We start from the raw sequence: 19,129 nt of genomic DNA, 5'->3' as shown, positions 1-19,129 counted from the left end.
TTTTCCCTTGCAATCCAGGGAAACATTTATTCAATGAGTTACAGATAATAGGATGACTCACTGACCATACGCATTTCTGCTTCTGGCCCTGCCACAATGCCCACTGAAGCTGAGAAAAAAGGGAAAGGAAATAAACAGTAATATCTCACAAGAATGTACTGCTATGTATGGTTTTCCTTCTTAGATGTTTCCAGAATTCACACTTACCCATTTTTTTAGCTCAGATGCTATGCATATCACAGAAACTTAAGTATTAGGAATTTAAATTTAGAATTTTACTTGATATTTTAATTCTTTGAGGTCAAGTTTCTAAAGTTTTCCAGCATAAAATGATGCCTCAACAAGGCATCCTGAATATGGCATAGATTTCCATTCATTCAGATCTTCTTTTTATAGGATTCTTTTAGAAATTTTTATTGGTGTGTCATATGCATATAGAGAAGTACAAATCATAGGAGTACAGTAAATTTTCATAAAGTGAACACACCTGTGTAATCAGCAACCAGATCACAAAACAGAACACTATATTCAAATCCAGAAGCCATTTTTTAGTTCTCCCTCTGCTATGACTACTGGCCCATTCTAAATGGGCAAAGCACTGTCCTGACATCTAACATTATAGGTTAGTTTTGCCTGATTTTGAACTTTATATATTTGGCATCTTATAATGTGTGCATCTTTTGTGCCTTGCTTCTTTTGACCAACATTATTCTTGTGAATCATTGATATTATTTTATATCAGGATTTTTTTTAATATCTTTTATTAACATTGTTACTATATAACACTTGTGTATCTGGGACTTAAACTCAACCATCCCAAGGGTAGGAAAGAGTGAGAGAGGGCAGTGAGTGAATTGTCCTTTATTATATAATCTATTATCTGAATTCTTTTGTTTGCTCTGAAAGTGCATTGATGACTGCTGTGAACTGAATTTTGTCCCTACTCTCCCACCCTAAATTCATATGTTGAAACCCTAAGTTTCAATATGATGGTGTTTGGAAATGGGGCCTTTGTTAGCTTTATTGTTGTTCAGTAGCTTAGTCATGTCTTTGTGACCCCATGGACTGCAACACGCCAGGCTTCCCTGTCCTTCACTATCTCCTGGAGCTTGCTCAAACTCACGTCCATTAAGTTGGTGATGCTATCCAACCATCTCATCCTCTGTTGCCCTCTTCTCCTCCTGCCCTCAGTCTTTTCCAGCATCAGTCTTTTCCAATGAGTCGACTCTTCACATCAGGTGGCCAAAGTGTTGGAGCTTCAGCATCAGTCCTTCCAATGAATATTCAGGGTTGATTTCCTTTAGGATTGACTGTTTTGATCTCCATGCAGTCCAAGGAACTATCAAGAGTCTTCTCCAGCATCACAGTTCAAAAGCATCAGTTCTTTGGTGCTCAACCTTCTTTATGTAGTTTAGATGAAGTTATAATATTGGAGTCCTTATGATGGGATTAGTGCCCTTTTAATAAGAGATACCAGAGAATTTGCTTTCTCTCTCTCTTCTCCACCATGTGAGGACACAGCAAGATGCTATCTGAAAACCAGGTGAGCCTGTCACTGGGAAGCTGAATCCCTGGCACCTTGATCTTGGCTTTCTCAGCCTCCAGAACTGTGAGAAATAAGTTCCTATTGTTTAAGTCACCCAGTCCATGGTATTTTGTTATGGCAGCCTTTAAGTGACTAATATAATAACAGCTTGAATAACAAAGTGGATCACTGGATATATCTTATTTCCTTTCAATAAAATTATGGAACACCTCTCATGATACTCTGCAAACATCCAGGGAGCAAGAAACTACTTATTTGCCTATAGAATAAAAGACCTATTTGAGTCACCCACTTTTCCTTTTCCCAAGTACTTGTAAAATCCTTTTCTTAAAAAAATTAAACTTTTTTTTTCAATTCTGAATACTCTTATATTAGCTCCACTTCAAATGTCAAAACAAATTAAAAAATATCCACACCAGTCAAACTGCTACAAAACAGTTCTTTAAACAGCTTGGAGGCACGGGTATGGCTTCATTCTGCTGCATCACAGTTATATCTGGCAGGTTTGCTTACCTAATTCTGTTTCTGAAACAAGCAACATCCAAAACAGACAAGAGTCAGGAATGTGCCAATTGTCTCTGACGTTTCCAGGTGCTCCCTGATCAGGCCTTCTTCCTGGCATTACTGAGCTTTCTCTCCCTGACTCTCAAAAGGCTAGTTCCTTTCTCAGGACTGACACAGGGCTCATCAATCGTATGTACCCAAAGTCTTTAGTCTTGAAAGTGACTTTAGAAGAGGGTGTAGGGCTATCCGCCCTGGTATACCACCTCCATGGGGCGGAGGGGGAGGAGGGCAGGGGTGAGAAAGTCACCCTTCTCAGGAAGCAACCAAGGCTGACACAGAAGGCAGGATGCACTGTTAAGTTCTGACCAGGATCAGACTGCAAAAATAATCCTTTTGGCCTCAGAAAACCAGTCTGAAGCAAAGGTGATCAGCTTAGTGAAGTAATCAAAGTCACTCAGTCATGTCCGACTCTTGAGACCCCCATGGACTGTAGCCCACAAGGTTCCTCTGTTCATGGGATTCTCCAGGCAAGGATACTGGAGTGGGTTGCCATTTCCTTCTCTAAAAATTAAACTTTTTAAATTAAACTCTGAGATGATTCCAAATTCACAAGCAGTTGTAAGAAATATTTACAGAGAAAGTTTCCCCCAGTGGTCTGCTAAGTCGCTTCAGTCGTGTCCGACTCTGTGCGACCCCATAGACGGCAGCCCACCAGGCTCCCCCGTCCCTGGGATTCTCCAGGCAAGAACACTGGAGTGGGTTGCCATTTCCTTCTCTAATGCAGGAAAGGGAAAAGTGGAAGTGAAGTCGCTCAGTCGTGTCCGACCCTCAGCGACCCCATGGACTGCAGCCTTCCAGGCTCCTCCGTCCATGGGATTTTCCAGGCGAGAGTACTGGAGTGGGTGCCATTGCCTTCTCCGTCCCCCAGTGGTAACCTCTTACAAAACTATGGGACAATACAGGAAACGGATATAGCAAAGATACTGAACAATTCCACTATAAAAGGATCTTATTTGTTGCTTTTTTTGTTGTTTCTTTTTTTTCAGCTACAACTTCTTAACCTTGTACTCCTATCTTCACTTCCTTCATCTCTGGCAACCACTAAACTGTCCTCCATTTCTAAAGTTTTGTCATTTCAAGAATGTTACATAAATGGAATTATACAGTGTGGAAACTTTTGAAGTCAGCTTTTTCACTCAGCATAATTTCCTGGAAAATCATCATAGTTGCTACATGTATCAAGTAGTTCATTCTTTGTATTTATCCTTAGAGCCAGCAATTCCATTTATTGGATTTTTACCCTAAAGAAAAAAATTCTAGCAATATGAAAACACATATACAAAAGGTTATTCACTGTAGCATTATTTGCAGTGAGAAAACACCAGAATACTATCTAAATGTCCAAATAAAGGATATTAGTTGAATAAACTATAGTACACACACTATGCAGCTATTAAAAAAACAATGAGAAAGGTATCTACATGATATGCAGATATTTCCAGGATGATTTTTAGTGAAAAAAAACTCTGATTTTATTTTTCAGTGAAAAAAAATCAAAGTGAAGTCATCTTGGCCTGGGGATTTTGATTTTTGGAGGGAGTTGTTAAATTAAAAATTCCGTTTTCTTAGCAGTTATATAACTGTTCAAATTAACTGTAGCTGGTCCTTTTGGAGGAACCTGTTGATTTCATCTAAGTTGTGAAATTTTTGTGGGTACAGTTCAGATTATTCTCTTATTATCCTTTTGATGTCTGCATGTTCTGAAACTCTATCTCCTCTTTCACTCTCGATAAAGGTGTCTTTCCTTTTGTCATTCTTGCTACAGGTTTGTTAATATTACCAAATTTTTCAAAGAAACAGCTATTTGATTTTCTCTATTGTTTTTCTGTTCTCAACTTAATCAACTTCTTGTCTTATTTATATTTCCTTCATGAAATAGAGAACTCAAGGAACTCAACATGATGTCATTCCTTGGGTCCTAAAGACTTTAGTCAGTCTCTCTTTTCCACCTTTCAGGGTCTTCTTAAGTTTGTGTTCTATATAATGTCCTTAGTTTTTAGTTGAACTTAAGGAGAGTTATAAAGAAAAGTACTTGAGCTCCATCTCTCCAGAGGCAGAAGTTTATATGATCTTTTAAGTTCCACACTTGGGACAGTTTTGTTGGTAGACGTCACTAAGATGAGTAAATCAGCACTTCTCTGTCAACACACTGTTGCTCAATTTGTCTGTGGACTTAGAGGTCTTCTTCTTTATAGATTGAATTACTTTTCTATCATAGTGAATGGTTATTTTCATTTCCATCAAATTATCATTATTTTTAACTGCACACATAATGTAAAGTGTTTTCTAGGAAAACTATGAAATGTGCGAAAGGTAAACAAAATCTACCCAAATCTTACCATCTGTTGATAACATTCCTAGAATGTCTGTATATATAATACATGCAAAGCAGAAAATAGAAAGGGCCAAACTAGTTACACACTTTTGTCTGATGCTGAAATTGTGTCAATGGACAGAGGAGATGTGAAAAAGTCCAGCAGAAGGTAAAGCCAGAATACTTATTCTTAACTCATGTGTTTTTAGGCAATTTACTCTAGTAATTTTTGGCCATTTATAAGCTATATAGACATTTTCTATGCATTTTGGGGGTTTCTCAGGTGGCTCAGTGGTAAAAAATCCACCTGCAATGCAGGAGATGTGGGTTTGATTCCTGGGTGGGGAAAATCCCCTGGAGAAGGAAATGGCAACCTACTCCAGTATTCCTGCCTGGAAAATCCCGTGGACAGAGGAACCTGGAAGGCTACAGTTCATGGGGTTGCAAAAGAGTCAGACACACCTTAGTGACTAAATAGTAATATTTTAAAAAATATATAGAAATATAGTTGACTTACAATATTGTATTAGTTCCAGATGTACAACATAGTGATCTTATATTTTTACAGATTATACTCCATCTAACCTTATTATAAAATATTGGCTGTATTCTCTGTACTGTACATTACATCCTTATACCTCATTTGTTATATACCTCGTAGTTTGTACCTCTTAATCCCCTTCTCTTTGCATTCACTCCTCCTGTCTGCCCTTGGTAACCACTAGTTTGTTGTCAGTATCTGTGAGTCTATTACTGTAATGTTATATTCATTCTTTTATTTTTTAGATTCTGCATATAGATGATTGCAGAGAATTTGTCTTTTTCTAACTTATTTCACTAAACAAAATAACCTCAAGTTACATCCATGTTGTTTCAAATAGCAGAATTTCATTCCTCTTATGGCTGAGTAATATTCCATTGGACATATATACCACATCTTTTTTATCCATTCCTCTGTTGACAGACACTTAGGTTGCTTACATGTCCTGGTTATTGTAAATTTTGCTGCAGTGAACACTGATGTACATGTGTCTTTCTGAGTTATGGTTTTCTCAGGGTATATGCCTAGGAGTGAGATTGCTGGATCATATGGTAGCTCTATTTTTAATTCCTTAAGGAACTTCCATACTGTTCTCCATTGTGGTTGTACCAATTTATATTCCCACCAATGGTGAAGGAGGGTTCCCTTTTCTCCACACCCTCTCCAGCATTTGTTATTTGTAGACTTATTTGATGATGGCCATTCTGACTGGTATGAGGTGATACCTCATTGTATTTTGATTTAAATTTCTCTAATAATGTTAACCTTTTATAATAGATTTGTGTATATTTATGGTAGTCAATATAAAATAGTATCTACATGTACTTTATGCATTCATGACATATCAAACTTTATCTTAATTTCTTTCAGATATTTCTAGGGTACACAGTTCATCTTCCAGTGTTCTAAATTGTTACAAGTCTCCTAAGATACTTTTCGATGAAAAAAATAGTTGTCCATGTACTTCAGGCCATAAAAATTAGAAGGTGTTTTTGTGGGATCTGGGGGGTATCCCTTGTGGCTCAGCTGGTAAAGAATCTGCCTGCAACGCAGGAGACCTGGGTTTGCCCCCTAGGTTGGGAAGATCCCCTGGAGAAGGGAAAGGCTACCCATTCCAGTATTCTGGCCTAGAGAATTCCATGGGCTACAGTCCATGGAGTCACAAAGAGTTGAACACGACTGAGCAACTTTCACTTTCACTTATGGGGTCTGTTTATATGTGGTGTCACACTTGGGCTATGCAGATGGATCCTGACAAGGCCCTTCCATCTAGAAGTAAAGGCCATGCTCTTGATACTTCTATATTGCTGAAAGGAGAAGAGTTGGGGTTCAGAGAAGGCAGCTATATCAGGACAGGTGGTATTGAGATCACAGAGATGGTATCCAGAAGACATGGAAGTTGAATTCCAGTTTTATTCAGAAGCTGTCACTCTCTTATCTTCTATGCTCTCTTCTGGGCATAGCAAGTCTTCTGGGTGTGCCCTGGCAAAGGTGGAATCCATGTCTTAACATCCTCCAGATTAATACAGGGATGGAGGTGTAGATCAAGAATTTCAAGTAAATGTCATTCAAGTGCTGGCTTCAATTGTTGGCAGCAATTTCTTTGACACTGTATTGCAAAGAATTCAAGTTTTCATCTGGAATCAATGGATAAGAATGCTGGGATCAATTAGCAATGCCTACCTTGGGAGTAAAAGATGGTTAAACTAAGCAAGAACCCTATGGTCCTTATCCCACCCACCCCCATGTCCTCCATCTGTTTTTTGCCTGTGGAAATACTTTAGCCAAAGAATAAGTTTAATCAGAGAAGCAAGACAATACAGAAACAAAGGAAAATAGTCCAATAAGACTGAATAATAATAGTTTAGTCATCAAGCATTGTCAAGAACCTTTAGTTCTTTCTCAGAGTCTATAGACAATATCCTGAGCCATAGCTTTTGAATTGCTCTGTAGATACTGAAATGCCCACCAGGTGCAAGAAGTTAACTAACTACATGATGACCAGACTGTAGCCATGACATAAGCCACCACAATTCCTTGAGAACTAGCTTCAAAGAAATGAGTACAAACTGACCCTGAAATGAAAGACTAACTGTATTTAAAACAATCAAGATGATGCTGGTCAGACCATTCAAGACCAATTTCTTTTTTGAAAAACTTTTAATTTTACATTGGAGTATAGCCAGTTAACAATGTTGTGATAGTTTCAGGTGCCCAGCAGAGTGACTGCATGACCAACTTCAAGATGACTGTCAGAGCTGACTGCACTGCTTTCTGCATGTAGCCCCCTCCCTCCATCTATGAGTCTGCCCTCCCCCCTCCCCACTGTCAGCATCCAAAATAAAGCAAACTTTCCTTTCTACCAACTTGCTTATTTATTGGCTTTTGAGGAGTCAGCAGCCAGACTCCCACTTTCAGCAACAATGGGTGAATAGTACATATTCTTAGTATTTTCTGAGACTGGGTCTGTCTTTCCTAAGGCTTGTTCCAAAGAGAGGGGAAGTCAAGAGGCCACCTCAACAATGGCAAATAGATTTATTTCCATCAAAGGCTAAATGAAATAATAGCTAAGCAAATAGTACTCTTTGAGGAGACTCTGTTCTCCTGAGCCTCTTCTCTTAGTCTGAATTATCAACAATGGGTGTTTACTGTTTATTCAATACCATCCACCAAAATGACTATATTGATAGTATAAGGCAGATTCCCAGATATCATTCTTGTACACCTTCACATAATCATATACCAGCACCACATAATCAGATAACATCAGTTGTATTGCTTTGCTAATGGTTTCCTTAAATTGCTTCCCTTTATCAACTTTTTTGGGCATATTATATATACAGAAAGGTAAATACATTTTAAGTGTACAGCTTAAAGAAATTTCATAAAGTGAACACACCTATGTAACCAGCATCCACTTATAGAAACACAACATTCCTAGCCGCTTTGTGTCTGCCACCGCCCCCCACCCCAGGTGTCTGGAGGTGATGCTGGAACTGCCCCTCTTTCTTGTTTCCAAACTGCAGGTGGAGTTAATACCTAAGACAGTAGATAAAAGAGATGGAAAGAATCTGGGCCCTTGATTATATCACTGAGCTGCTGAATCAACTTACCCAGAAACTCATTTTATCTCTGGCCTTCCTTAAATAGGAAGGTGACATGGGAGGCATTTGGGAGTTTTAAGTCTGGGGTATAATGAATAATATTCTGTAGCTATTCTTTAAAGAAAAAGTAAGGCTGGGACAAACAGACTTGAAAATGGCCAGAACTTTGATATGTTCCCCTACTCATATGCGTGCTAAGTTGCTTCAGTCAGGTCCGACTCTTTGTGGCCCTTTGGACTATAGCCCGCCAGGCTCCGCTGTCCATGGGATTCTCCAGGCAAGAATACTGGAGTGGGTTGCCATGCCCTCTTCCAGTGGATCTTCCCTCTTTTTACGTCTCCTGCATTGGCAGGTGGGTTCTTTACCACTAGAACCACCTGGGAAGCCCAGCCTCTACTCACACATAGATACAATGATAGGAGTCAGAAACCTTACCTGCCTGAGTTATTTGAGCACAAACTCTATCCAATCTTGTTTGACCATTAAACTACAGAGACCAGGGGCTACTTCTATGTAGCTCACCTTACAAATAGAAACAAATGTGTGTATATGCACACAAAAACATACAAATACACACCTGAGCAAAGACATTGCTTGACAGATTTCACAGCTGAGACAATTTTAGCCCAGGCTTGCTACTAAAAATAAATGAAAGTAACAACTACCAGAGTTGCAAAAATGTATTATCAAAAATTTCCAGTTTGCAACAAAATATTACAAGACATTCAAAGAAACAAGAGTGTTTGACAGATTTTTATGGAAAAAAAGTCAAAAGAAACTGTCTTTGAGTGTCATCAGATATTGGATCTAGCAGATAAGCCCTTCAAAATAGTGATTAAAAATATGTTCAAAGAACTAAAGAAAGCACTTAAAAATAATTACAAAAAGTGTGGCAACAATCAATCAACAAATAGAGATCCCCAATAAAGAGAAAGAAATAAAACAGAGTTGTAAAGTTGTAAAGTATAATAAATGGGGTTTCCCTGGTGGCTCAATGGTGGAAATCCCCCTGTCAATGCAGGGGACATGGGTTCAATCCCTGGTCCAAGAAGAGCCCACATGCCGTGGGACAACTAAGCCAGTGCGTCACAACTACTGAGCCAGCACTATAGAGCCCATGAGCTGAAACTACTGAGCCCACACGTCACAAGTACTGAAGCCCATGTACCTAGAGCCTGTGTTCTGCACCAAGAGAAACCACTGCAATGAGAAGCCCGTGCGTTGCGACTGGAGAGTAGCCCCCAGTCTGTGCAACTAGAGGAAAGCCCATGCACAGCAATGAAGACCCAGTGCAGCCATAAATAAATAAATAAATAAAAAGTATAATAAATGAAATGAAATTTCACTAGAAGCTCAACAGCATATTTGAAATGGCAAAATAATAAAAATACCAAAAAGGGGTGACTATCACGAGAAATTTTCTATTCTGAAGAACAGAGAGAAAAAGAATGACAAAAAATGAATAGTTTCAGAGAACTGAAGAACACCATGAGGTTTAACAAGTAATGCAACTTGGAGTAGGGCAGTAGAGAGGCGGGGAAGAAATATATTTGAAGTAATAATGTCTGAAAACCACACAAATTTTGATGACAAACATTACAGTAACAAGAAACTCAACCAACCCCAAGTAGAATAATTACAAAAAGATCTACAATGAGACACATTATAGTTAAATTATTGAAAACCAATGACAAAAAAAAAAAACACTTTGAAAACAGCAAAAGAAAAATGACTAAGCACATACAGAGGATCAACAATATGACTAGTAGCCAACTTATTGGAAATAATGTGGTCAGAGGCAATGGTGGTAGGAACAACATCCTATCAACCAAGATTGCTATACAGAGCAAAAGTATCCTTTAAAAGCTAAGGTTAAATAAAGACATTCTCAGAAAAAGAAAGACAGAATTCATTGTGCATACCTATACTATAAGAAATACTACAAGAAAGCCTACAGGCTGAAAGGAAATGACACCAAACAGTAACTTGAATCCTCAGGAAAAAATGAATAGCAACAGAAACGGTAAATATATAGGTTAATTTAAGAGAATTTATGAATATATTTTCTTATTTATTCTGTTAAAATCTTTAAAATGCATAAGACACTACAAAGCAATGATTTAAACTTTATTGTTGAAGTTATAACATATATAGATGCAACCTATATGACAATAATAGTGTAACAGGGAAGAACTCTGACACCACACTCTACGTCTTCTGCTGCTTTATTCTCTGAGTCATAAGCCTCTGCTGAGTCCTGCACACAGACATGTTAGTCACTAAAGGAATTTGGCCTGAAATTTGGGGTATACATGATAGCCCCATTTCAAAGAAACTCTACCTCCCCACTGTGATAAGGAAATATGAACAAGTGATAAGGAAACTTGAGCAAGAAACATTAACATCTATCTTATCTAGTTCTGCAGGACCATCAGACCACACTAATGTCCATCACAGTCAACGGATCAAGAACAAAAAGTTTCAAAACCTCCCTCAGACTCCCACCAGTACCCAGCTGCTTGAGGCTATTCCTCACTGCCTGATCTCACCTCCTCCTGCTTCTCCTTTCGCTAGCATAAAAGAAACTTGAATTCTATCCCAAATTAACATTTAGGCCATTAATTTAGGCCATTAGTCAGCCATCTTCTCTGTCTGCTGGCTTTCCAAATAAAGTCACGATTCCATGCCCCAACACCTCATCTCACAATTTTTGACCTGTTGTGCAGTGAGTGGTAGGAGCTCAGAAACAATAGCATAGCGGAGGCAGGGATGGAATGAACTTTTTTATTCGAGCAAATTATTTTTTGTTTGGAATTGAATTACTATCACTCTGAAATATATTATGATAAATTAAGATGCATGTTGTAATCCCTAGAGCAACCACTAATAAAAAAATTTCAGTGCTTCCCAGGAGGCGCAGTGGTAAAAATCCACCTGCCAATGCAGGAGACATGGGTTCTATTCCTGGTCCAGGAAGATCCTACATGCCATGGAGTGACTAAGTCCATGCACCACAACTATTGAGTCTGTGCTCTAGAGCCTGGAACTGCAACTCCTGAGCCCGGGGGCTGCAAGTACTGAAGCCCATCACTCTAGAGCCTGTGCTCCAAAAACAAGAAAAACCACCACAATGAGAAGCCAGTGCGCTGCAACAAACAGGAGTCACCACTCTCTACAACCAGAGAAATTCCAATGCAGCAACAAAGACCAAGTACAGCCAAAAGTAAAAATAAATATATTTTTTTATAAAAACTGGAAACAATATTAAAATATTTTAAAAAACTATTGTAAAACATAAAACCAACAAAAGAAATGGATACCAAAAATAATTTTAACTTGAAAAAAGGAGTCAAGTAAGAATAGATGAACAAAAAGGTAAGAGATATATAGAAAACAAATACAAAAATGAGAAATTAAAATCTAAACACCTCAATAATTACATAAATCAAAAGGAAACAAATGACAAACTGAGTAACAAAGCAAGGTTCAACTATATGCCATCTTAAAGAGACACATCTTAGATTCAAAGACACAAATGGTCTGAAAGTAAAAGATTTTAAAAAGATATGTCTTGGATACAGTAACTTCAAGAGTGTTGGAATGAATCCATTAGTATTAGAAAAAATAGACTTTAAGATAAGAAATATCACTAGGATATTAGGGAATATTTCATAATGATAAAAAGGGCCAATACCTCATGAAGATAAAATAATAATAAAGGTATATGTACCAAAAACAGAACCCCAAAATATAGGAAACAAAAACTGATAGAATTAAAAAAAGGGATAGTTGGAAACTTCAAAACTATATCATAATCAATAGAGCAACTAGACAGAAAATAAGCAAGGATTTAGAAAACATGAACAGTATTATCAACCAATATGACAGGTGTATATTTATGTGTGCATGTGCCTGTATGTACAAAATGCTTCACCCCCATATATGTAGAATACACAGTCAAGTCAGATGGAACATTCTCCAAGACTGACAATTTGCTAAGCCATAAGACAACTCTCAATAACTTTCAAATGATGAAAATCATGCCATATATTTTCTCTCACCACAAGAGAATTAATTTATTTATTTTTAATATATTTTAAAATATAAATTTATTTATTTTAATTAGAGGTTAATTTAAATATCAAGAGAGAAACAAATCTGTGACATTCCAAAGCATTCAGAAATTAACAACACTTCTTAATAGCACATGGATAAAGGCAAAAAAGGAAATTAGAAAATATTTTGGAATGATCAGTCATAGCATATTGCAGTTTTGGAATACAACTAAGGCATTGTTCCAAGATAAATTTATACCTTCAAACACCTATATCCAAAAAGAAGAGTCTCAGATCAATAACTTAAGCTTCCATCTTAAAAACTAGATTCAAGAAGAGCAAACTAAGTCCAATGCAACATAAGGAAGAATACAGCAGAAGTCATTGGCATTAGAAAAACAATAGAGAAAATCAATAAAATCAAAAGTTGGTATTTTAAAAATATATGCAAAAGTGCCAAACTACTGGGCTTCCCAGGTGGCTCAGTGGGTAAAGAATCTGCCTGCAACACAGGAGACGCAAGTTTGATCCCTGGGTCAGGAAGATCCTCTGAAGGAGGAAATGGCAACCCACTCCAGCAAGACTGACCATGGAGAAAAGACACAAATGGTAAAAGTAAGTAATGAAAGGGGGGAATATCACTACCAACTCCAAAGAAAGTAAAAGGATTTTAAAGGAATACTATGAACAACTTTATGCCAACAAATCTGCCAACCTAGGTGAAATGGACAGTTTCTAGAAAAGACATAAATTACCAAAACTAGCTCAATAACAAATAGATCTGTATAGGCCAACAACCAGTAGTGAAAATTAATTAGTAACTAAAAATATTCCAACCAGAGAAAGTCCAGGCTTAGATGGCTTCACCAGAGAACTCCATCAGTATTTACAGAAAAAAATGTCAATACGTCATGAATTGTTTTGGAAAATGATAGCAGTATTGCATGCATGTGAATGTTCAGTTGCTAAGTCATGTCTGACTCTTGGCGACCCCATGGACTGCAGCCTGCCAGAGCAAAAGTAAATGTATGGGATTTTCCCACAAGTCCATGGGATTTTTCTGAGCAAGAATACTGGAGGGCAGTAGCGGCAGCGGCGAGGGCGGCGGCGGCAGCAGCGCGACAGCTCGCTCCTCGCTCCGGGCTCCCCGCCGTCGAGCCGGGGAGAGAGCCTCCCGCCCAGCGGCCAGGCACCCGGCCGGACGACGCCCAGCGACCCGGGCCCCTCCGCGGCACCGCGTTCACCTCGGGGCGGCCACAGGCACCCAGACCCGAACTCCAAGATGGGAGGCAAACTGAGCAAGAAGAAGAAGGGGTACAATGTGAATGATGAGAAGGCCAAGGACAAAGACAAGAAGGCTGAAGGAGCTGGGACAGAAGAGGAGGGAACCCCAAAGGAGAATGAGACCCAGGCTGCTGCCGAGACCCCAGAGGTGAAGGAGGGCAAAGAGGAGAAGCCGGAGAAGGATGCCCAGGACACCACCAAGCCCGAAGACAAGGAAGGCGAGAAAGATGCCGAGGCGGCCAAGGAAGATGCCCCGAAGGCAGAGCCTGAGCCGACGGAGGGGGCCGAGGGCAAGCCAGATCCCTCCAAAGATGCTGAGCAGGAGCCGGCGGCTGCCTCAGGCCCCTCCGCTGGCGGCGACGCCCCCAAAGCTTCGGATGCTGAGGCAGCAGAGCCCGCGGCCCCCACCAAGGATGACAAGAGCAAGGAGGGAGGGGACCCCACAAAGACTGAGGCTCCCGCTGCTCCTGCCGCGCAGGAGACGAAAAGTGACGGGGCCCCAGCTTCAGACTCAAAACCCAGCAGCACTGAGGCTGCCCCATCCTCCAAGGAGACGCCGGCAGCCACGGAAGCGCCGAGTTCCACGCCCAAGGCTCAGGCCCCCGCAGCCCCCGCAGACGAGGTCAAACCTGCCGAGACCCCGGCAGCTAATTCCGATCAAACCGTAGCAGTGAAAGAGTAACAAAGGACAGCCTATGGAAAGAAAAAAAAAGAATACAGCTTAACGACGACCTGTCTCTCTTGTCTCTCTATCTCTCTCTCTCTCCTATACTAACTTGTTTCAAATCGGAAGTAATCATATGTATTGCCCAAGAATAAGGATGTGGTCCCATCAAAGGGAGGGAGGGGGTGGGGAGAATCCAAATAGTATTTTTGTGGGGAAATATCTAATATACCTTCAGTCAACTCTACCAATCAGCCCTGGATTTTCAAGATCAATGTCTGAAAGTGCAGTACATCTTTTGTACCTGAACTGCTGTCCACATGCGCTCCTGCCACTAAGATCTGAACATCTTGTCTTTCTGCAAGGGGCGGGGGGTGGGGAGTGATGCGTTTGATTCTGCCCGCAGGGCTGTGCCAAGGCAATCAGATGTTTATGAAAGCAGTATTTTCTGTGTTTTCTTTTTCATTTACAGCCTTTCTTATTTTGATATTTTTTTAATGTTGTGGATGAATGCCAACTTTCAGACAGCCCACCGTAGCCTGTCCACATGTATCTTGATGCCAATACTCCATTTTTCCTCCCCTGGTCTTTTTGGGAATAACAAACATTCTCTCATCCTACTTAGCCTCCCTAGATTTCTCATGACGAGTTAATGCATGTCCGTGGTTGGGTGCACCTGTAGTTCTCTTTATTGGTCAGTGGAAATGAAAAAAAAAAAAGTCTGCGTTCATTGCAGTTCCAGTTTTCTCTTCCATTCTGTGTCACAGACACCAACACACCACTCATTGGAAAATGGAAAAACATAAAAATTAAAAAAACAAACAAAAAAATGTACAATGGATGCATTGAAATTATATGTAGTTGTATAAATGGTGCAACAGTAATAAAGTTAAACAATTAAAATGAAAAAAAAAAAAAGAATAGTGGAGTTGATTGCCATTTTCTTCTCCAGGGGATCTTCCTGACCCAGGGATTGAACTTGCATCTCCTGTGTCTCCTGCATTTCAGGCAGATTCTTTACTCACTGAGCCACCTAGGAAGCGGTCTTATCTTGATATAAAAGCTGAACTAAAATGTCAAAAGAAAATTAATCCACAAACTAATATCCTATATGAACACAGACATTAAATTTCTTAACAAAATATTAGCAAATAGATTCTAGTAACATATCCCAGGAAGACAAGTTTTGGTTAACATCTAAAAATTAATTGATATAGTACATTTTATTAATAGAATAAAAGATAAAACACATGATCATCTTGACAGACACAGAAAAAGGCATTTGACAACAACCAACAGTACATGGTAAAAGGATCTCAACAAGCTAGGAATAGAGGTGAACTTCCCAAACATGATAAAGGGCATTTATTGCAGGTGAAACTTGGTTGAGTTTTTGAACATTACTTCTTTACCTCAGGGTCTACCATATTCCATCATGGCTCCATCTTAGTTCAACTAATTACATCTGCAATGACCCTATTTCTGAAGACGGTCACATTATGAGGCATTTTGTCATTAGAATTTCAACATATCATTTTGGGGACATATTTCAACCCTTAGGACTTCCCAGTGGCTCAATGGTAAAGAATCTGCCTGCCAATGCAGGCGAATCAGGTTCAATACCTGGGCCAGAAATATCTTCTGAAGAAGAAAATGGCAACCCACTCCAGTATTCTTGCCTGGAGAATTCCATGGACAGAAGAGCCTGGCAGGCTACAGTCCATGGGGTTACAAAGAGCTGGACAAGACTAAGCGTGCACACACACACACACACACACACACACACACATATCAACCCTTAACAATCCCCTTGGACACTTAGGTACTTTGGCCTCAGTGCTCTCTATTATTCCCTTTTAAAAAGCTCGGTTATAACACAATGCTTCTCAGATATTCTAAACTGTGCCAAAACATCCAGTTAAATTTTGTCAGATCCACTCCCTAAGTGTCAAAATGCTTTTGTTCCAAGGTCAAAGGACTCAAGGCAGCCCGAGAATCATCCCCTAAATTTTCACTAAGAGCTCTCTTCAGTAAGTTACAATGAGATGAATTAAGTGGCAAAAGAAACAGGCATTATGGGTCCACCTGATAAGCCACTGAAGCTCTCACAAAATAATCCAAAGTGATAAAGCTGACATTGTATGAGGGAACATGTGCAGCTAATACAATTCAAATCCAAAAACAGTCCATCATGTTCCAGAGGAAATCCCATGCAGAGATTCTACTGAACACAGTTAAACAAATCAGGTAGTGTGGAAAACAGTAAAATGCACATTTAAATGTGCCAAGTTCATGTGTCTACAATAGCACAGTTGCCCAAGCATAAGGGGGAGGATATTTTTGTTAACAAATGCAGCTCTGTTTAGGTGAGTGGTTGGTCAGATCTTAATTCTACAGAAATGACCAAAGGGGAAGCAAAGCCATGAAGGGGCACAGGAAGCAGAGGTAAACATACTTTTCAGCACACTCTCATACACACACACACACACACTCTCACATACTCATCAGGTTCTCATATAACAATACTAGAGTTCACCCAGGACAGTTTGCTAAGGTTAAAGAAGACAAGTTCAGTCCTCCAGTGCAAATAGCTACCTGAAAGTGGCCTGAACTTTGGCCTTTACCAGTGTACAGACAGTAAACACATGCCATCCACACAAAGTTGATAACAGATAAAAATCTTTCTGGATTCCAAATAACATGAAGTTGTCAGAATTGATTATACCACATCACTATAAGGATTAAAAGTGAATTATAATGAGAACAAATGATGAGAGATGTTTAGATGTCTATTAGATTAGGAATGATTCAAATTATCTCCAACATGCAAAAAACAAGCACTGTGATACTATATTATCAAGGATATAAATTAGTAATAGAATTTTAAATGTAATATGTTAATATAAAAGTTTTTGGATTGTATGCTGCTGCTAAGTCGCTTCAGTCATGTCCGACTCTTTGCGACCCCAGAGATGGCAACCCACCAGGCTCCCCCATCTCTGGGATTCTCCAGGCAAGAACACTGGAGTGGGTTGCCATTTCCTTCTCCAGTGCATGAAAGTGAAAAGTGAAAGTGAAATCGCTCAGTCACGTCTGACTCCTAGCGACCCCATGGACTGCAGCCTACCAGGCTCCTCCGTCCATGGGATTTTCCAGGCAAGAGTACTGGAGTGGGGTGCCATTGCCTTCTCCTTTTGGATTATATAGTTTTGAAAGAAAATCTTCAGGAACTTACAAATAAATGCATACAAAGATAACTACATATATATGAGCAATAGTGTTAAGTATACTATTGTAATAGAAAATATGCAAAGGGAACTAAATTTCCATCACTAGGATTACTGGTGAAATAAATTTTGGAGCATCCATATGATGAAATTTAGGTCAATGTAAAAAAAAAAAAACACCCTGAAAGTTTGTAAAATAACTTAAAATGTGATGATGTACGAGTATTTGCATGGAAAGATGGTCATAGTAAGTGCAAATATGGCTCACAAAGACCATAAATGACATGGATCTATTTTTGCTTATGCCATCTCTAGTTATTCATCCCTAAGGATAAAAATGAAAATCTTTTTGTTCTCACATACAGCTTTCTCTTCAGCATGGTAAGAGGCTGAATTTTCTCTCTGGAGCCTGTCAGTATCCTGCACTAGCAAGGTCCCCCTTTCCACCCTGATTTCTGGAAAGCTCTCTGGAGACTTTTGGCCACAACCTCTCCCTCCCACCTTCCAGTTTCAGGAAGTTCAAGCTGCATTTCAGGTTTCTGTCACGAGGTGAGGCACCAACGAACCACTATTGTCAAACTTCTCTACAAAATATTTATTCAAGGAGGAAAAAAAATACACTATCCTCCCTTAAAAGGCAGCCTTTGAACCTATGCACATAATAATTATAATTTTGTCTAAAAAAACTAACCGTAAGAGAAGATTGTAAAGATATACATTCCAGGCACTGCACACGATGAAACACCAGGTGGCAGTCGCTCCTTGGTAGTGGGCGGCAGGTGGATGGAAGGCACTTCAGGGGGAGGTGACAGGATGGGGTACAGGAGCGATGTTGGGCAGCTGTGTCCAGTGTCATGCACAAGAGATGGCCGACAGGGGGTGAGGAAAGGTCTGAGAAACCTGTACAGGAGTGGCATAATGGAGAGTGAAATGCTGTGTTCTCTGGGAGGGATCTTCTGTAGCGTAGACACTTCGGCCTACACTGAGGGAAGGGATGTATCAATGAACGTGATGTAGATTTGTGGTCAAAATCAGGTGGAACTATTTTAACATAGATACAGATTGCCCGAAAAGAATTGGTATCATAGTAAACAAAGCACGTGTCATTTGTTGAAAACATACGTTTTTTTTCCTTCACACACACACACACACACACACAACACTAGGGGACTGGCAAGAGACCAAGGAATGGAGGTTTTGATCTTGGCTTAGTGATAGCAGCCAGGATTTTCTGGAAATTTGTACTTACTGTGAGCAATCCCTCTGTGTCCATCATTTTCGGGGATAGACGTCCAGTGATAGAGCTGGAGGAGACCTAGAAACACAGTGTAAATTCCATTTTAAAATCTACTTCATTTCCCCAGAAAACTGAATACAATGAATGTTTTTACAAAGTAATAAGTATATGTTCACATTACCTTTGTCGGTCTGTTCACAGTATTTTGTTTTCAAATTTTTAGGAAAATGTTTTTTCCTGAATACATTCCAAATGATACAAAAAAGTACATTTTTTCACCTCTCTTACAGACCTGACTCCCACTCCCTGACCCAAAAGGATCTGTTGTCATAGAACAGTGTCCCCTCCAGACACATCCCTGTGGGTGAGGGTACACAATCATAGACACCAGCATACATACAAAAAAGGAGTCACATAACTCATCTTTTGTATCTTGTATTTTCCACTTAATATTCTTCTTAGGGTTTATACTGTCAGCTCAGTAGTTGTAGTTGCAATGGCTAATTTTATGTGCCAACTTGACTGATCATGGGGTGCCCAGATTAAATATGATTCTGGGTGTGTCTGAGGATGTTTCTGGATAAGATTAACAT

At 39.5% G+C, this 19,129-nt stretch overlaps 1 protein-coding gene across 1 annotated transcript; it reads left to right on the top strand.

The window, feature by feature from the left end:
- The first annotated feature begins 13,205 nt into the window (after positions 1-13,205).
- LOC129638661 (brain acid soluble protein 1-like) lies at positions 13,206-14,102 on the top strand. Its single transcript, XM_055563230.1, has one exon. The coding sequence runs from the start codon at positions 13,407-13,409 to the stop codon at positions 14,088-14,090; it is 684 nt and encodes a 227-aa protein (XP_055419205.1). The 5' UTR covers positions 13,206-13,406; the 3' UTR covers positions 14,091-14,102.
- Positions 14,103-19,129: the final 5,027 nt, after the last annotated feature.

The sequence above is a fragment of the Bubalus kerabau genome, chromosome X, assembly GCF_029407905.1.
Source record: "Bubalus kerabau isolate K-KA32 ecotype Philippines breed swamp buffalo chromosome X, PCC_UOA_SB_1v2, whole genome shotgun sequence".
Taxonomy (NCBI): Eukaryota; Metazoa; Chordata; class Mammalia; order Artiodactyla; family Bovidae; genus Bubalus; species Bubalus kerabau.
Note: the sequence above shows the minus strand (reverse complement) of the source record. Positions and strands in the feature narration are given on the sequence as shown.